This window comes from Stenella coeruleoalba, assembly GCF_951394435.1.
Source record: "Stenella coeruleoalba genome assembly, chromosome: 18".
Classification (NCBI taxonomy): domain Eukaryota; kingdom Metazoa; phylum Chordata; class Mammalia; order Artiodactyla; family Delphinidae; genus Stenella; species Stenella coeruleoalba.
The window spans coordinates 24,745,957-24,763,471 of record NC_137164.1 but is presented as its reverse complement, the minus strand read 5'-3'; the positions used below and the strand labels follow the sequence as shown (position 1 = coordinate 24,763,471).

Here is a 17,515-nt window from a genome sequence, read left to right as displayed (position 1 = left end):
TTAAACTTCCCCTGAACAAAGTCGGGGCTGCAGTGAACACCCAGGACCGTAGTCAGGCTCTGGGGCTCGGGGATGGGAACAATGAAGGTTCGTCAACTCCTGGACTCCACCGACTTCTGTCCCTCTGGCCCCCTACCCTCTCTACTCTGTCCGCCTGCAACCCTCAAGTCCCTTGGGGGCAATGGGGAGGAGACGCGCGGGAGACTCCCTCTGCGGCTCCCATATGGGTCTGGGTCTTCCACGGCTTTCGCCTACTTTATTCTTCGCAACAAACCCAGGAGGCTCAGCATTTCCATTTCACAGATGAGGAAACTGAGGTTCGTGGAGCTTCAGGGCACAGGGCGGGAATCAGCCGAACACCAGCCCTAAACCCTTTGGGGCCTTGGTGTCGCCAAAGCTACTTTCGTGGGGCGCGTTGTCAGGGCGCGCGGGGAAGGCGGCGGGTAAATATTTGGGGCTGTAACCTGGGCTCCGGCGACTCCGCGTCACTGCGGTTCCCCAGCGGGCGCGTGGCGAGGGCGGTGCCTGGGGGACAGGGGCGTCTCTGGCGCAGCGACAGGGACAGACCCGGCGGCCAGGCTCCCGTGGCCCCGCCCCGGCCCGCCCCCGCCCGGGGCTATAAGACCTTGGGACTGCTGGTGGCTGCGGCCTGGGAAAGATCTGGCGGGCGGACGGCGCAGGCAGCTGCGCGGCGGGAGCGCAGCCGGACTAGGGGACAGGCAGAACGGGACGAGGAGAGGGGACGGACGGCCTCAGCGGGAGCGCCTGCACGATCCCGCGCCCAGACCTCGCAGGACCCCCCGACGCGCGCCGGGCCTAGCCCGCCCATGAAGCCGCCAGCCGTGCAGGGCAGCCCGGCGGCCGCCGCGGCCGCAAGTGAGTGGGGGTCTCCTTAAAGCCGGGGCCTTGCGCGAAAGAAGCGGAATCCCGCGTCGTCTCGTTTCATCCCTCCCCCAGGCTCACCGTCGGGACTCTGCCCCGGGGCGGGTTCAGCCTCCTCCCCACGCGGGGCTGGGGGTCCGAGCCCGACACGTCACGGGCGCATCCTGACTCAGTCCTCCCACCGCCACCCGGTTCACACGCGCCCCCGGGGAGCGAACGCGGGGAAGAGTCCCCGACAGCGCGTGGGAAAGAGTTCGGCTGTGTCACTAAGATGCGTGACCTTTGGCCTGCAACTTCCCCGGGTCGAGGCTCACTTTCTTTATCTCGAAAACGGGCGCGACACCAAGGCGCACTTCAGGGGGTGGTGGTGAGTATTAAAAGATAACAGCGAGCAACGGGCAGCGACAGCCGGGCTGTCCCCGGGCCAGCGCGCGGTCAGCGTTAGTTAGCGATCCTTGGGAACCGTGCGGCCCCTGCCGGGCCCGGGGTGGGACGGCCGCCCCACCCCACCCTCACCTGAGCCCGCCGTCCCTCCCCAGCCCCGGCCTTGGACTCGGCCGACGCGGGGGACCTGAGCGACGCGCTGTGCGAGTTTGATGCGGTGCTGGCCGACTTCGCGTCGCCCTTCCACGAGCGCCACTTCCACTACGAAGAGCACCTGGAGCGCATGAAGCGGCGGAGCAGCGCCAGCGTCAGCGACAGCAGCGGCTTCAGCGACTCGGAGAGTAAGTGTGGCCCCGCCGGGGAAGGTGCCGGAGCCCTGGGGACTCCCCGTACCCGGCCCGCGGAGGAGCGCTCTGGGCTCGGGGCTCAGTTTGCTTATCGGGGCCGGGCGGGGTTATAGCCCCAAAGCTCAGCGCGGTCTCTAAGACTCTAAGGCGTCTCCGGGGCTGCAGGCCCGGCGGGGGCAAGACCTCTGAGGATGGTCTCGGGAAGGCTCTTGGAGGGCAGGCTGGTCTACCTGCCTCCGGCAGGTGTCAGGTCGCAGGAGGGTCGAAGCGGTAGGACTCCTGGGACCCCAGCCAGGCCTTCCCGCGGCTCCCCGACCTCCTCTCCTTTCCCCTTCTTTCCCCTCTCAGCAGTATCTTCAGAGGCTGTGGAGCAAGTGCTACAGGCATGGGGTCGGGGCGCATGGGAGGGCACAATATGGACATATTTGTGAAACCAGGAAAGATTTCATAAGCTCCCGTTCTTAGATTTTTGAAACACTTCTTGCACTTTCTTCTGGCCCTGAGCTCCCAGACTTGTTGCTACACTGCCCGAAGTTTTGAAAGAATCCCTGGCACTGCTGAGTTCAAGTATTAAAAAGTGTCCCTCATCCTTCAAGCAGGTCCATCACGTGGACGGCTGTCTCTGACTCCCCACCCAGTTGGGGGTGGGCAGAGAGCAGATGGGCCCAGAGCTGCTTTCTGGTGACTTTGCTCATAGTGAAGACTACCCCCCGCGTCTCTCTGTCCTAAACAACCTTGTTACAAAGAGAGACCATTTTTTTCCAGGAACTCGAATGTCCCGATAGGATTTTGGATACCTTTTCAGGCGTCAAATGGTAAATCGGGTGACTTTTCAGTATTATGTGACTGGTGTTTTATCCAACCTGGATTACTTCCTATTTTTCAAAGTGAATTTTAAACATTTCTGGGTAATTCTTAAGGCTTCATTCCCTAGATGGGATACAAGCGTGAATGTCACTCCCTTTGTTGTCCTTGACTCTGGAAATAAAAACAATGACCTTTCCTTGTGATTCCCTTCTTTTGAAATCCGAAGCTCCCCCTTGTTACAGGGCAAAGATACAGTCCTAGGCTTACACATGAGCTGTCCTTCTGAAAAGGAATAAAGGACACTCGCCACCCAGTTCAGGCTTTGAGTCAGAAACTTGAGTTCCAGCTTGACTTTTCTTGGCAGCCCTGCCCAAGCGTTAGAAATAATTGCAGCTTTTGAGGTGAAAGGGAATGGAATCGTATGCTGTTAATTTTCCGTTCAGTATGTTTGGACTTTGTTGCTAATGACCAGACGGCTTATTTTCAATTTCAAAGAGAAGTCTAAAAAATTTTGAAATTTGTCTCCATGTCTGTAGCCAAACTTAAATATGTCTCCTTCTACTGGGGCATGGAGCAAGTTATTCATCAAGTACAAATTCTCTCCCCCGTGGGAAAGAAAGCTGGCACAGTCTGTCCGGTGCCGCTGCCTTGCAAAGAACAGCTCCTTTCTAAACCACAGCTGCATTTGGCTAGAATACGGTCTGAGCTCACCCATTCATGGGTGATTGCAACTCCCTCTGGGTAGGGTTTCAGATCTGGGATCTGTTTTCAGAGGCCTCAAAGAAAAGGCACTCGAAACACATTCTTAACAGTTTGGGGGGAGATATTTGGAATAGTCTGTAGTTTTTCTTAGGGTATGTGTGTGTACTTTGTTTTCTGCTTTTGTTGTTAACTGTTAAACTAACCCTTAGTTTGGTGGTTAGAGAGGTAAATGGGAGGGTGTAAAGAAGGCTCAGATGACGTTTGGCCTCCACGAGGCAGGTTAGAAATAGTCCTGGCAGAAGCAGTGTGTATCTAGATAGTGATTTCTTAAGGACGCATAAGATGTGTCTTAATTGCCGCTAAGAATGGATCACAGACATTTGTTGTACTCATTTGTCTGTTTAATGCTTTTCTGTGGAAGAGAATATTTGAGAGACGTGAATCCTACTGAAATTTAGCCCACCAAAGGGGAGACATACCAGGATGATCATAATAAGAGCAGCTCTCTCTCTCTTTTTTTTTAATTTATTTTTTGGCTGCATTGGGTCTTCGTCGCTGCACGCAGGCTTTCTCTAGTTGCGGCGAGCAGGGTCTGCTCTTCCTTGCGGTGCGTGGGCTTCTCATTGCGGTGGCTTCTCTTATTGCATAGCGCGAGCTCTAGGTGCACAGGCTTAGTAGTTGCGGCACGCGGGCCCTACAGCGCGTGGGTTTCAGTAGTTGTGGTGCGTGGAAGAGCAGCTCTCTTTTGCCAGGCTCTTTCTATGATTACTATTATTGTTTATTACCTCTAACCATTAATGGTCTCTTTGCTTTGCTTTAAATGTGTTATCTCATATGATCTCTGCTACAGTCCTGGAACGTAGGCACTGTTGTCTCCTTTTTTCTGATAAAATAGTGGAACCAGTTGGGCTGTCTCTCTCTCTAAGGCCTTGCTCTGTCACCATGGATGGTTGGCTGGTATGTGAACCAGGTCCTCCGGGATAGACTTGATGTCTCACTGGACAGGGATCATGTGCCTGCTTATCAATGGTGGTTGTGTTTGAAGGTGTCTCTTCAAGGCAGTGGTCACCTGGCCGGGTCTGTGGAGCCCAGGCTGAGCTCTGTTAGGGCCCTGCATGAGGAGTGGGCCTCATTTTCTCTAGCTGTGAAATGGAAAGAATGCTATTTAATGATGATGTTAGAAACATCCATAAGCTCATGAGGAGGAAGAAAATATTTGTTCTGTTTGATGCTTTTAAGAAAATAATAAAATGCACATGTCACGCTATGTCACATAGGTCAGAGACATTTGAGCCAGCGTCTTGTGTGAAAATGTTATGTATGAAGCTCTAAACCCTTGGGACCTTGGTTTTTCACTCTACCTTTTACAGCTCCATCACTCTGAAGATGTACCTACTGCATTCCTGGTTTTTGAAGAACCCTTCCTTTTCTCTCAAAACAAACAAAAAAAAGATGAGAAAGACAAATATTATATGATATCACTTATATGTGGAATCTAAAAAGTAGTACAAACGAACTTATTTACAAAACAGAAACAGACTCACAGACATAGAAAACAAACTTATGCTTACCAAAGGGGAAGTGGGGCGAGGGATAAATTAGGAGTATGGGATTAACAGCTACATACTACTATATATAAAATAGATAAACAACAAGGATTTATTATATAACACAGGGAGCTATATTCAGTATCTTGTAATAATCTATAATGGAAAAGAATAAAAAAAGAATATATGTATGTATGTGTATATATATATATATATATGAATCACTTTGCTGTATACCTGAAACTAATACAATATTGTAAATCAACTGCACTTCAATTAAAAAATATTTCGCTTGCTTGCATCCAAAGGAGAAAAAGTAGACATTCCTTCTTTCACCCAGAGAAGCAAGTTACTTAGATAGGAGAGAAGAACGGATATTTAATAAGGAAATACTCTTTCCTGTTTCCACGTACTGGGAATCCTTCTAAGACGTGAAGAGGACCAAAATAACAGTGGCAAGACAACTTCACATTAGGGGTGGCATTCAAATGGGGGTTGATGAAAATAGTTCCTTTTGTTTCTTTCTTCTAGATCTAGGTTCCAACAGGTAACACCAGGCACTTTCATGAGAGCAGTTTCAACTTTGGCGTAAAAGGGCTGCACAGTTAGGACGGCAGCGAGGTTCAAACGCGATACTCAGACGTGCTTCAGGCATTGTGCACATCTTTGGTTTGAACGTATTTTGAAAAATCTGTTGTTTTTTCAGTATTTTCAAAACCGTAAGCGCACAGCATGACTTCTGAAATGTGTTTAATGACATTTTAACTCATCAGATACTAAATTTTAACCAATGTGTTAATTTATGATTCCACCGATTGATTTTATAAGAAGTTTCTAATATTAACTGGAACTTTAAAAGGTGATGCAAACTTCTATCTTTGACGGATTGGAGTTTCCTTTTTCCTTTGAGCGGGGAAGTGTTTTGCTACTTAACAGAAAATGTCTGAAGTCTACTCCGTATGCTGGGGCTATTATGATTTTGCAGGGCCATTGTAGGGAATGAGGAACTGGCTTCTTTAGCATGTGCAGGACCTAGAATGTCTGTATTTCTTTGCCTCGACTATTCTAGCTTGGCCCTGGGAGAGGGGACTGTATGGCCCCTGGCGGGGGGCATGCATGACAGGTAGCCTATTGGCTGATCTGGCCTAAGAGCCACTGAGACCAGAACTTGAACTTGTTCAAGGCGGGAGAGACTGAGGAGTTAGGAGCCCTCAGGGTGTCCCCGTGTGTGTTAGGAATTCCAGGCAGGTGACAGGTGTCACTGGCTGACACCTGGAGGGGTATCTAGAGGGACTGAGCAGTCTCAGAAGGGAAGCGGGGGCGATAGTGCTGAAACTGAGAAACGTTTTCTTATTTCATCCCACTTTCAGGGAGGCTGTTGGAATTTAGATTTTTGAGGGGGAGATTCAACCCACTGCCCCCAACACCCGCATACCATTCCCTGTGGCAAAAGGGAAACAGGTCCAAGGCTTTCTTTTTCTCAGTTAATTACTGTGGTTTGCTTGCCTGAAATGTGTGGGATTGTTCTATATTTACAGGAGCTCTGGGCCAGGGTTACTGTCTGTGGTTTCCCTTTCCTCTGGAGTAGCACACGCTGGTGCCAACCCCAAATTACCTTTCTCTCCACCCCCAAACGAAAAAAGCACGTCTACCTTTTAAACAAGCCTCTGTTTTTGTAGCTGAGTTTCCCAAGCTCTGCTGGCGCTCCTGCAGTTAGATGTTTGCATATTTAATATGTTCACATTGCTTTTGATGATGTCTTAGAAAACTTGGTCCCTGAATTCGCGGTTCCTGGCTTCAGCGCACCAACTTGACTGGCCGAGGACATTTCTGATGGGGCTTTAGAGCTGATAGCAGTAGATGTTGTAAGGCCCTAAAATATCTGGTCTTGCCACCTGCCGCGGTTCCCCAAATCATCAGTGTTATGTGTCCCTTGAACCCCTGTTAATGGCAACACCTAATATTGGGTGGGGCAGCAATACATTAGTATGCTATCAGCCTGTGACACATTCCTGTCCTTTATCAGACTAATGAGCTGTTATTTCTAGAACTCAAGAAATAGAGTTCTAGGGGAATGAAAAGAACAGGAAGTCAGGCTTTGCTTCCCTTTTAATATACACCTAGCATGAAATCTTGTTCACTGTAAGTCCGTGGACTGAAATTTTATTGGATAAAGGGTAAAGAGAAGTCTAGAGCTTGGGGTACTTCCGTGTCTGTGGGTTTGTTCTTGGAAGGTTTGTTCTAGGACACCTCTGAAGATAAATTTTCTCTTAGGAATTTATCGGAAGAAGTGGAAGAAGCCTGGCCCCAGAATCTTGAGTCTTCTTACTCTCTGGGGTGACCTTTCTTCTCCTGAGTGTGTCCTCCTCCATTTTGTTGGGAAAACAGAATAAAAGCAATGAAAACCATAGGTATCACATGGAGCGCCTGGCTTACTGATTCCCCTTTCGCAAGAGAAGAAACTAAGGCTCAGAGATGAAGTGACTTGCACAGGGTCACACAGCTTTCACACGGCCTCGGTGCCACCCATCTCCAGGGTGGCAGCTTCTGGAGCTCCTGCGGTTGTCCTGGTCGTTGTTTTTGGGAATGACGTGTAGAGCAGTTATGAACACAGGGTGGAACTCAACTGTGGGGAAGTTTGGCTCAGGGGTGCTGGGGTTCATTTCCTTTTGATGGTTGAACACTCTGGAGCCTGGAGTCAGGTTGGGCCCAGACTGTGCACTGGAACTCATGGGAATAGAGAGACGTCAAAGTGTAGCAGTGAACTGGTGCTGAGATTGTGTGTGTGTGTGGGTGTGTGGGTGTGTGTGTTTGCCCCCTCCCAAGGGATGAGTGTACATGGACGTAAAATTGATGGAGAGTCGGGGCAGAACAGAGGTGAAGTCCCAAGTCAGGAGAAGGGCCTGCGGTGCAGGGTGTGGTGGTGAGACTGAGACCAGGGGTGCTGCCAGCGAGTCCTGGGTTCAGCACTCTGGGCCAGGGTTGGGGGTGATGCTCTCAGGTGTCCTTTGGAGCCAAGGATGACGTTCCAGAGGCCTCATACTCCTTTCTCCTGGCTCACGAGTCTGGGCACGAGGCCTGCTTCCCCAGGGCCCTCTGTGGTTTTCCTGCCCCCTCAGTCTTACCTCATCTTTTCCCCGCAAGTCTCTCGGGTTCTATTTGGGGGCGATTCTCCTGACTCTGACGTGGCGACAAGCAGTAACGAGACGCGGTAGGTCTGCGTTGGGCGTGACCACTTTCCTGTGCGTAGGGAAAAGGCCTCCCCTTGAGAAAATCCAGACTGCTGCAGAGGGCGGCCCAGCTGACAAGCGAGCAGAAGGGCTTCCCACGTTCAGTTCCACTGAGTACAAGCGTCTTGAGAAATATCAATAGAGGTGCCACCGAAAAAGTGTCCCAAGGGCAAGTAAACCAGGGGAAATAGGGCTGAGCTGGTTTCTTTTCTTTCTTTTTTTTTTTTTAATATTTATTTATTCATTTGTTTGGCTGAGTTGGGTCTTAGTTGCGGCATGCTGGATCTTTTGTTGCGGCGCCTGGTCTCTTCGTTGTGGCTCGCGGGCTCTAGAGCGCACAGGTTTAGTTGTCCCATATCATGTGGGATCTTAGTTCCCCGACCAGGGATCGAACCTGTGTCCCCTGCATTGGAAGGCGGATTCTTAACCACTGGACCGCCAGGGAAGTCCCTGAGTCTGTTTCTTTATCACAAGATGCCTCTGGCACATTAAAGTGGGGTTACATCAGAGGACTCTCCAGGGGTGCTTGGTGTTTCTTAGAGTTCGTTGATCACAAAGTTCTTCTCAAAGGACCACTATTCTGGGAAGTAATTTCTGGGGAAATGTAAGGGTAAGGTTTGGTGTTTCAGATCTCAGTAGGTGTTCATCATCAAAGCCTTGAAAAAGGGTTGTTGTCCTTTTAGGTGACCCGGGCTGGACCTAAGAAGGAAGAATCGACTGTGAGGGCTGGGCATGTTTGGAAAACTGAATGCGATGGGTGTGTCGGCCAGGAAGACAAGATGGCCCTGGGGCCACCTGGTCAGGGGAGGGTGGGAGGACCAGGAAGGAGGCCTCAGGAACTGCTCCAGGAACTTGGAGCAGTCTTTAGGGATGAAGAGGAATTCTCCTAGGACCAGAAACCTCTGCTTCTGAAAACCCTTTTTTATTCTGGGCATGTCTTTTTTTTTTTTTTTTTTGCGGTATGCGGGCCTCTCACTGTTGCGGCCTCTCGCGTTGCGGAGCACAGGCTCCGGACGCGCAGGCTCAGCGGCCATGGCTCACGGGCCCAGCCGCTCCGTGGCATGTGGGATCCTCCCGGACCGGGGCACGAACCCGTGTCCCCTGCATTGGCAGGCGGACTCTCAACCACTGCGCCACCAGGGAAGCCCTGGGCATGTCTTTTGTAACTTAGTCCTGTTCATTTTGAGTTAAGGGGACCAAAGAAAGGTGGTTTTGCATCTTCCTGAGCTGGAGGTGATTGGATGAAACTGAGCGAATCCCAAGGAGGACAGGGAGCCTGACCAGGTCCTCATGGTTCAGCCACCCTCTCTCACCCGAACAGCCTTCCCAGAACTCATCTCTGCTACAGCCGTGCCTAGCTTTGTGTTTTGTTTTAACTGGGAAGGCTGTTCCTTTGTGACCTCAGAGGCCACATCCTGCTTCCGCCGCTGGGTCTTCCTTTGAGCCTTTGAGTTAGTGCAGCTCAGCCAGCAGTTCCTTTCTCTGTCACAGCCACACAGCTGGCTGGCCGTGGGTTGGTTTCCTCCCCCTTGGCAGAACTTAGAGAAATAGAATCTCAGAACTTCAGAGCTGGAAGGGACTTTAAGGATTATTTAGTCCAGCTTCCCATTTTATGGATGGGTAAACTGAGGCCCAGAGACATTATCTTCTCAAGGGCATCTGAATACTTAGTAGCTGGGCTGGTTTCCTTAACTCAGCTCAGCCCTGCTTCTGGGACCTTGCCTTGCTCTTGCTCTGGTCTTTGAGGGTATGACAATGTAGGCAGCAAATCACCCAAACTGTAATAGACAACCTGTGGGAGAAGAAATCTTTATCTTTGACCCTCTAGCTTATCCCCAGAATGTAGGAGCTCAGGAAAACCATGACAAAGACTCTCTCATGAGCAGGCAGGGAGGATTATCAAGTCATGGGATCCAACCTTGTCTTTGTATTTTAGGGGGTTCAGAGGGCAGAAGGGACATTTTTCAGGAAAGATGGTTCCTTATGTCTCAAATCCCAAGGGAAGCCCCTCGCCCTCATTGGCCAAGCATTGGCTTAGCTGTCAGTTAGACACCCACTGGGCAGTGGGCTCCGGTTTGTCACAAAGGAGGCTGGTTTGGTCATGATGATCCTGTCACCCGCTTCTTTTTTTTAGGGAAGCAAGGGCCTTTGGTGTGCCTGATTGAAGACACATACACACATATACAGGCACACTCTCCTGCCTCAACTCATTTGGGGGCATAAATATAAAATCTGGAAACCAGCCTATTTTCTTTATAACTTTGCTCCTTTGGGAGATAAACTGTTGGTTGGCAATAGACCATAAGACTGAAAATCGTTTCTAATGAGTTACGTTCTCTTTCCTGAAAGGTGCAGATTCACTTTATAGGAACAGCTTCAGCTTCAGTGATGAAAAACTGAATTCTCCAACAGACAGCACTCCAGCTCTGCTCTCTCCCGCTGTCCCTCCTCGGAAAGGTAAGTTCATTAGTTGGATTGTGAGTGTTTTTGCTTCCTTCCTCCCTCCTCCTGCTTCTCAGCCTCTTCTTTCTTCCCCCTTCCCCCTAACCGATCTTTCCCAAATGTGCAAAACAAATAGAGAAGACCAGTATCTTAGTATAGTACAGCATGGAATGGACTTTGTTATTTCTCAGGATTTTGATCAGCGTGAAAGTGAAATCAGATAACTGGGGGGCAGGAAACCAAAGTCACAGGGAGAAAAGACGTTTAGACTCTGGACTTTGCTTTCTGTCTTGTGGTGTCATCAAGACAGTGTCAAATGACAGTGCCTGGTTCTAGAATGTGAAACTCAGCAGTTAGGCTTTGCAGAAAGTTGGGTTCTTTTTCTTGCATTAACTCTTTAACTAATGCTTTCAGATGACCAATTTAGCAATTAAATGGGGTCATCATTAAGAAACAAGTAATGATCTAACATAATTCAGAATGGCAGCTCCATCCTGCCTCTACTGTGATATTAATAGGCCGAGAAGGTTTTTAAAGACGCATGAGCAGTTTCTTATATTTTGGAACTAGTAAAGTGTCTCCAGCCAGAGAGCTGAATGTTCTTTTATATTGGGCAACTGCCCTTTTGAAAACAAAAGCAGTTTTTTTCCCTTAAGAAACATTATACTTGCTGAAAATAGTTGCAGAATGCAATAAAAGTGGAACATAGTTAAAAAGAAATATGAAGATTCCATCATTTTCTCCCTCTGGCATGAAGACAGAATTTCCCCCTTTTTCAAAAGGACATTTTAAAATTCTCTTCTCAACATAACAATGTTAGCAGCCACAGGGGACTCTGCCGTTGTCCAGCCCTTCATCTGTAATGGATCTATTGAATTGAGAGAGACAGAACAGTCTAGAAAGTGGCTTAAAATGTGCCCTGATTTGTTACCTGATCCTCAAGAGGTAGAAATTAAAGAGGAGAAGAAAGCCCTAGTGGCAAATTGACTTTAAGAGCTAAGAACAATGAGCTATTTGTGGCCAGCGGGGGCTAATTAATAAAAATATCCAGTAGTGCATTCAGAGAGGGCATGAATGATGAACTCTAGAGAAAAAAGTAAGATACACAGAAAGAAGTACATGTCTCAGGATATAGAGGGAACAAAATCATAATGAGGACTTGTTACTCTGTGCTGGCACCTGGATGGGATGAGGCTGTCTAGACCCAGGAGCTTCCTGTCGCCTTCTCTGTACCATTTTGACACGGAACTGTAGTGCTTAGTTCATTCCATCCTGGAGGTACCATGAGGGCTGAAGCATTGCCCTGGAGTGATAGCATGAACAAAATTGCGTCAGGGGAGAAGTTTAGCAGGAATTAGGAAATCTGGGTGTCCATTCCACACAGTGCCGTGCTCCCCGAATATTTTGACTAACTCAAATCCTACACAATCAAAAAGTTCAAACTTTTAATCTTCCTTCCCTGTCCCTGTCTCCCCACATCTTCCAACTTTTAAGGTAGCGAAGGGAGATACTTCTTCCAGGTTGCTGGGATAGGGGTGGGGTATGGGGGTGGGTGATGAACTACAAAAACCAGAAAGAAACATTTAGGCTAATCTTCAGAATAAGTTTCCGAGTTGACTATAAGTAAACCCTGGAGCAGCCACTTAGGGTTGGTACAGGACACTCTTTAATAAAGTCTTTGAAGACAAAGAGATGGGGTCGCATAATTCTGGAAAAGTCGGAGTCATCAGCTGTCTTGGATATGGAAACTGAGCCCCAACTCTTGTTTTTCAGCCAAACTAGGAGACACGAAAGAGCTAGAAGACTTTATTGCTGATCTCGACAGAACCTTAGCAAGTGAGTACATGCCTGGTAGTAAAAAAAAAAATAAATAAAATCAAACAGAAAACCCAACCAGCACCTCTGATAAAGTGCTGTAATGTTTACCAGCTTGCCTGGGGCAGGAAGTTACATCATAAGGCTTCGTTAGGCTCAGAAACAGGACCCTAGTGGCTCAGAAAGAAATTCTGAGGGTAAGCTTACATTGAAGTAGACCGTGTGCCTTTCCAAACAGTGAGAACTGACCACCAGCAAACAATGGCATTTTGTCTGAGAAATGGAGAGTAAACTAGTAGTTAGAGCAAGATTGGAGCCTTACGAGCATGGTGGCCTGCCAGGCTTTTCAGAAAAAAGAATCAGCCTATTGACCGTCAAGCATTACACTGACAAGCCAGGGGGTTCCATCTCAGGGGCCAGAGAAACTTTCACAAGTTAGGTCAGGGGTCTGGTGAGGTCTGACTTCTAGAGGGTTGGGTCTCCAAAGAGAGAATTGGCTTGGGGCGATCCTGAAACCAAAGACCCACGCCAGTTACTAAAAGAACTGGATTAAGTACGCAGTACCTTGTTTCCCACTGGCAGTTACACTAACGGCACCCCATTTTCCGTGACCAAAAATTTTGAGACCTGAGGATGTTGGATCATCACTGCTACGGGGGCGCCTAGAAGAAGGGACCCTGAGAACCAGTCCACCCCGTCTATTTCCAAAGAACAGGATTGCAAGAGCCGGAAGGATCAGCTAGAGTTTCCCGGATGACAGTTTCAGCAACTCTACCCTTGGGGGGCCTTGTTCGGTCACAGAACAGGCCTGGAGAATCGCATCCTAGCCCCTTTCATTTTACAATGAAAGAGTTGATTTTCCTTAAGAAATATTTTACGCTATACTCTGCTAAATAGCTGGGTAGAATCTGAAAAAATAGATCCAAAACCGGTTATTTAAAAAGAACTCTGTTCTTAAACATGGTTTCAGACAGACCTAAGTATTAGGTGGAAAGTTCTTGTGCCGTTTCTGTTTACTGGAAGATTTTGTTGCCCGTTTTCTTATGTGCTGTACCATCCTCCATCAGAAGACTGTTTTGACAGAGATGATTTGTAATTGCAGCACAGTTTATATTAGACCCACGTGACCTGCCTGTGGACTTCATGGAAATTGCAGCAGGCTACCAGTCATACCAGTTAATCAGACATATACTACGTGGGAAGCCTGCCGTTAAGTTTGGTGCTTTGATGCCTGTCTGAGAGGTGTGCTCTGGCTAAGCATAGGAATTGTTGGCTTTTGTGAGTGGATCACCTTCTCTGTCTCCTGTTGACAGGTATGTGAAGCGAGAAGCTCTGGGGCCTTTCATCGTAAGGGAGAAGCTGCAGAGAGCTCTGAGGACCTGATAAAATCAGCCACAGAATTTGCTGCTGGAGGGGCCAGAGATGCTGCTCATCTACCACCAGGCCATTCTCATTCTTGTCCTAAAAATGCCTTTGGGCTCATCTCTGGGCAAGTTAGAAATTGACTTTGTTTACCCGCTTGCAGCGTATTAGAACAGATGACTCATGCTAATGTTGTATTTCCTCTTAAAACATAGCTTTTCTGTAATTTAAAGTGCTTTTATGAAAATATTTGTAATTAATTATATATAGTTGGAGACAGTACTATGCTTTTCCCATTATAATATATTTTTGTATGCAAATAAAGTTTGAACTGGAAGTCTGTCTTTTGTAAGCTTTCCTTTTTTTTCTCTCTTGATTTCTTTCAATATATGTCCATCCAGCTAGTATTCAAGTGGAAATAACACGCCGCTTGACTTCTAACATGGACCCTGGGCGCTGCCGCATTGCACTAGGCACTAGGATGGTAAACGAGAGGAAGTGTTACTTTGCAGTTCATTCGGGGCTCTAAAGGGAAACACTGGCATACGATTGGTGGGAAATTTTAATTTGAGGGTTGCAGTTTTAATGAAAGTTGGGTTTCTCTTCTATCTCCATTCTCCTCCTTTCTTAGGTGCCACGGGTTCTTTCCTTCAATTAGGGGAAATACCAGGTGTACTCAAAATCCAGGGCAAGTTGGGGCAGCTGGAGGACTTATAAATGATGGTGCTCTCATAAAATCCGTGTGCTGAGGAAGATTTGATGTGCTGGCTTCTATGCTAACATCCAGGTGGCTTCAGTGGAGCCGGAGGGTCCAGATGCAAGGTCTCCCATAAAGTGGGCTTCGCCTGTAGAGGCCAGTGACCACCCCCCCAACCCTGCACCTGCCTTCTGTGGAGGACGGGGAGAGGCATAAAAAACAGGAGAGTCCATACTTTTCTTAGCTATGCTTTTCTATCCTTAAAACATCTAAAATAACCAGGCATTACTTTGATAATCAGAATCAAGTTATTAAAAAACTCCAATCCTTATGTTCCTGTAGAACACAAATCCAAAGCATAAGTACTTATAATTTTATTTATATTTTCAAAAGCTAACTACTAATTTGATCTGTTTTTCAGGGCATTGTGCAACTATTCAATAAAGTACCTTTTCTTTAGCCTTTTTCTTTTCCCCAAATTTCTGGGAAAGCTTTTGGGTTGAACCCAAATATTTTCTTTATTGAGATGTAATTCACATACCCAAACGTTCATCATTTTGAAGTGTACATTTCAGCAGTTTTAATTAAAAAAATTTAAAAAATTTTTTTGGCCACGCCACGTGGCTTACAGGATCTTGGTTCCCTGAACCAGGGATTGAACCCGCACCCTTGGCAGTGAAAGTGTGGAGTCCTAACCACTGGACTGCCAGGGAATTCCCCATTCAGTAGTTCTGAGTACCTATATTCACAGAGTTGTGCAACCATCACTCTCTAATTCTCTGCCTCTATGGTTTTGTCTATTCTGAGTATTTCTTATAAATGGAATCATACAACATGTGGTCTTTTGTGTCTGGATCCTTCCCCTTTGCATACTGTTTTCAAGGTTCATCCATGTTGTATTCATTCCTTTTTACTTCATTCCTTTTTATGACTGAATAGTCACTGTATGGCTCTACCATATTCGGTTTATCCTTTCCTTGGTTGAGGGACATTTGGGTTGTTTCTACTTTTTGGCCAGCAAATATTGCTCTTATGAATATTCATGTATACATTTTTGTGTGGATATATGTTTTAATTTCTCTTGGTATATAACTAGGAGTGGAATTTCTAGGCCATACGATAACCCTATGTTTAACTGTTTTGAGGAATTGTCAAACTTTTCCATAGCAGCTGCGCCATTTTACGTTCCCACCAGCAATGTACGAGGGCTCCAATTTCTCCACACCCTTGGTAACACTTGCTGTTGTTCATCTTTTTGAATATAACCATCCTAGTGGGTGTAACGTGGTATCTTATTGCAGTTTTGATTTGCATTTTCCTGATGACTAATGATGTTGAACATCTATTTATGTGTTTACCGGCCATTTGTGTAGCTTCTTTGGAGAAATGTCTATTCGCAGCCTGTGCCCATTTTTAAATAAGTTGTCTTTATTATTGTTGAGTTGCAGGAGTTTTCTATATATTCTGTATACAAGTTCTTTACCAGACATCTGATTTGAAAATTTTTCTTCTATTTTGTCGGTTGTCTTTTCACTTTTTTGTTAGCGTCCTTTGAAGCACTAACTTTTGATGAAGTCCAATTTATCTATTTCTCTTTTGCCACCTGTGCTTTTGGTGTCATATCTAACCATTGCCTAATTAAAGGTCACGAAGAGTTACTTGTATATTTTCTTTTAAGAGTTCTATAAGATTATACAAATCTTATTTAGGTGTTTCGTCAACTTTGAATGAATTTTTGTGTATGATGTGAAGTAGGGGTCCAACTCCATTCTTTTGCATGTTAATATCCAGTTGTCATATCAGTATTTGTTGAAAAGACTATTTTTTTCCCCATTGAATTGTATTGACACCTTTGTTGAAAATCAGTTGACCCTATGTGTACGGGTTTATTTCTGGACTCTTAATTCTGTTGCAGGGATTTATATGTCTATCCTTATTCCTGTACCACACAGTCTTGATAACTATAGCTTTGCAGTAAGTTTTGAAATCAGAAAGTGTGAGTCTTTCACCTTTGTTTTCTGCACAATTATATTGGCTGTTCTGAATTCCGTACATTTTCAGATAAATTTTAGGATGAGTTTGCCAATTTCTGCAATAAAGGCAGTGGGATTTTCATAGAAATTGTGTCAAATCTGTGTATCAGTTTGGGAAGTATTGCCATCTTAGCAGCATTATGTCTTCTTTCCAATTCATGAACATGAAATGTCCTTCAGTTTATTTATATCTTCTTAATTTCTTTCAACTATGTTTTGTAGTTTTCAGTGTATAAATCTTGCACTTCCTTTGTCAAATTTATTTCTAAGCATTCTTTTTGATACTATTGTAAAAGGAATTGTTTTCTTAATTTTATTTTCAGATTGTTCCTTGCTAGTGTACAGAGAAGTACATTTGATTTTTGTATATTGATTTTGTATCCTGCAACCTTCCTATACTTATTTATTAGTTCTAATAGGGTTTTGCGCGTGTGTGTGTGGTGGGGGCCAATTCTATATACAAAATCATGCCGTTTGCAAATGGAAATAGTTTTACTTCTTCCTTCCCAATCTGAATGCCTTTAAATTCTTTTTGTTGCGTCATTGCCCTGGCTAGAACTTCCAGTACAATACTGAAAAGAAGTGGTGAGAGGGCACATCCTAGTCTTATTTCTGATCTTAGAGGAAAAGCTATCAGTCTTTCACCACTAAGTACGATGTGGGAATATTATCTTTTTTCATCAAATAAGCCCTTGACTTGTTTTCTAAACATAATTTTCCCATTACCTGGAACTGTTTTTTGTTCATGCTTGGGAACATTTATCTGCTTTGGATAAACCTTTTTTTCCACTGGGACACTATACCTTTTTATTAGTAGCCTTTTTAGGATTTGAGGATCTACCTCATTTGCCAGCTCTTTCTTTATGGTCTCCTGGAACCTGGACTCCCAAAGTTAGATGTGCAGGGTAGGGAGCTTTGTGGTCTGTTGTGAGGAGAAGGTCAATGGTTTGGAGAAAAGAAGTGGATTCCTTTAGAAGAGTGTTGGGAGGAGGGTAGTTTGTGCTCTAACCTCTGTTGGATGAGTAACAGGGGACAAGCAGGCTGTGGGCTGAGTCAGAGCTTGGGGTTCTGGGAATGTTGAAAAGAGTGTTTTCCATGTTTCCCAAGATGCATTTCAAGAGCACATTCCTAAGCTGTTTTGTAGACTAGGTATTAAGGTCATAGGTACTTGAAAAGTGCTGCATATACTTCACTTAGAGATTTATTGTGCACATTAGTACATAAATTACGTAGGGTTCAGTCTAAGGTGATGGATCAGAGAACCCCA

General features: G+C 46.2%; 1 protein-coding gene across 1 annotated transcript; it reads left to right on the top strand.

The window, feature by feature from the left end:
• The first annotated feature begins 631 nt into the window (after window positions 1-631).
• Window positions 632-13,855, top strand: RGCC (regulator of cell cycle). The gene is made up of 5 exons (XM_079903268.1): window positions 632-876; window positions 1,422-1,607; window positions 10,249-10,356; window positions 12,115-12,177; window positions 13,470-13,855. Exons 1-5 carry the CDS (start codon window positions 828-830, stop codon window positions 13,475-13,477), a joined length of 414 nt encoding a protein of 137 aa, XP_079759394.1. The 5' UTR covers window positions 632-827; the 3' UTR covers window positions 13,478-13,855.
• The last annotated feature ends 3,660 nt before the right edge of the window (window positions 13,856-17,515 follow it).

Coding starts and splice junctions, on each gene's coding strand:
- RGCC (XM_079903268.1), top strand. CDS start 828: ATGAAGCCGCCAGCCGTGCAGGGCAGCCCGGCGGCCGCCGCGGCCGCA. Junction 1,608..10,248: donor CGGCTTCAGCGACTCGGAGA/GTAAGTGTGGCC, acceptor CTTTCCTGAAAG/GTGCAGATTCACTTTATAGG. Junction 10,357..12,114: donor CGCTGTCCCTCCTCGGAAAG/GTAAGTTCATTA, acceptor CTTGTTTTTCAG/CCAAACTAGGAGACACGAAA.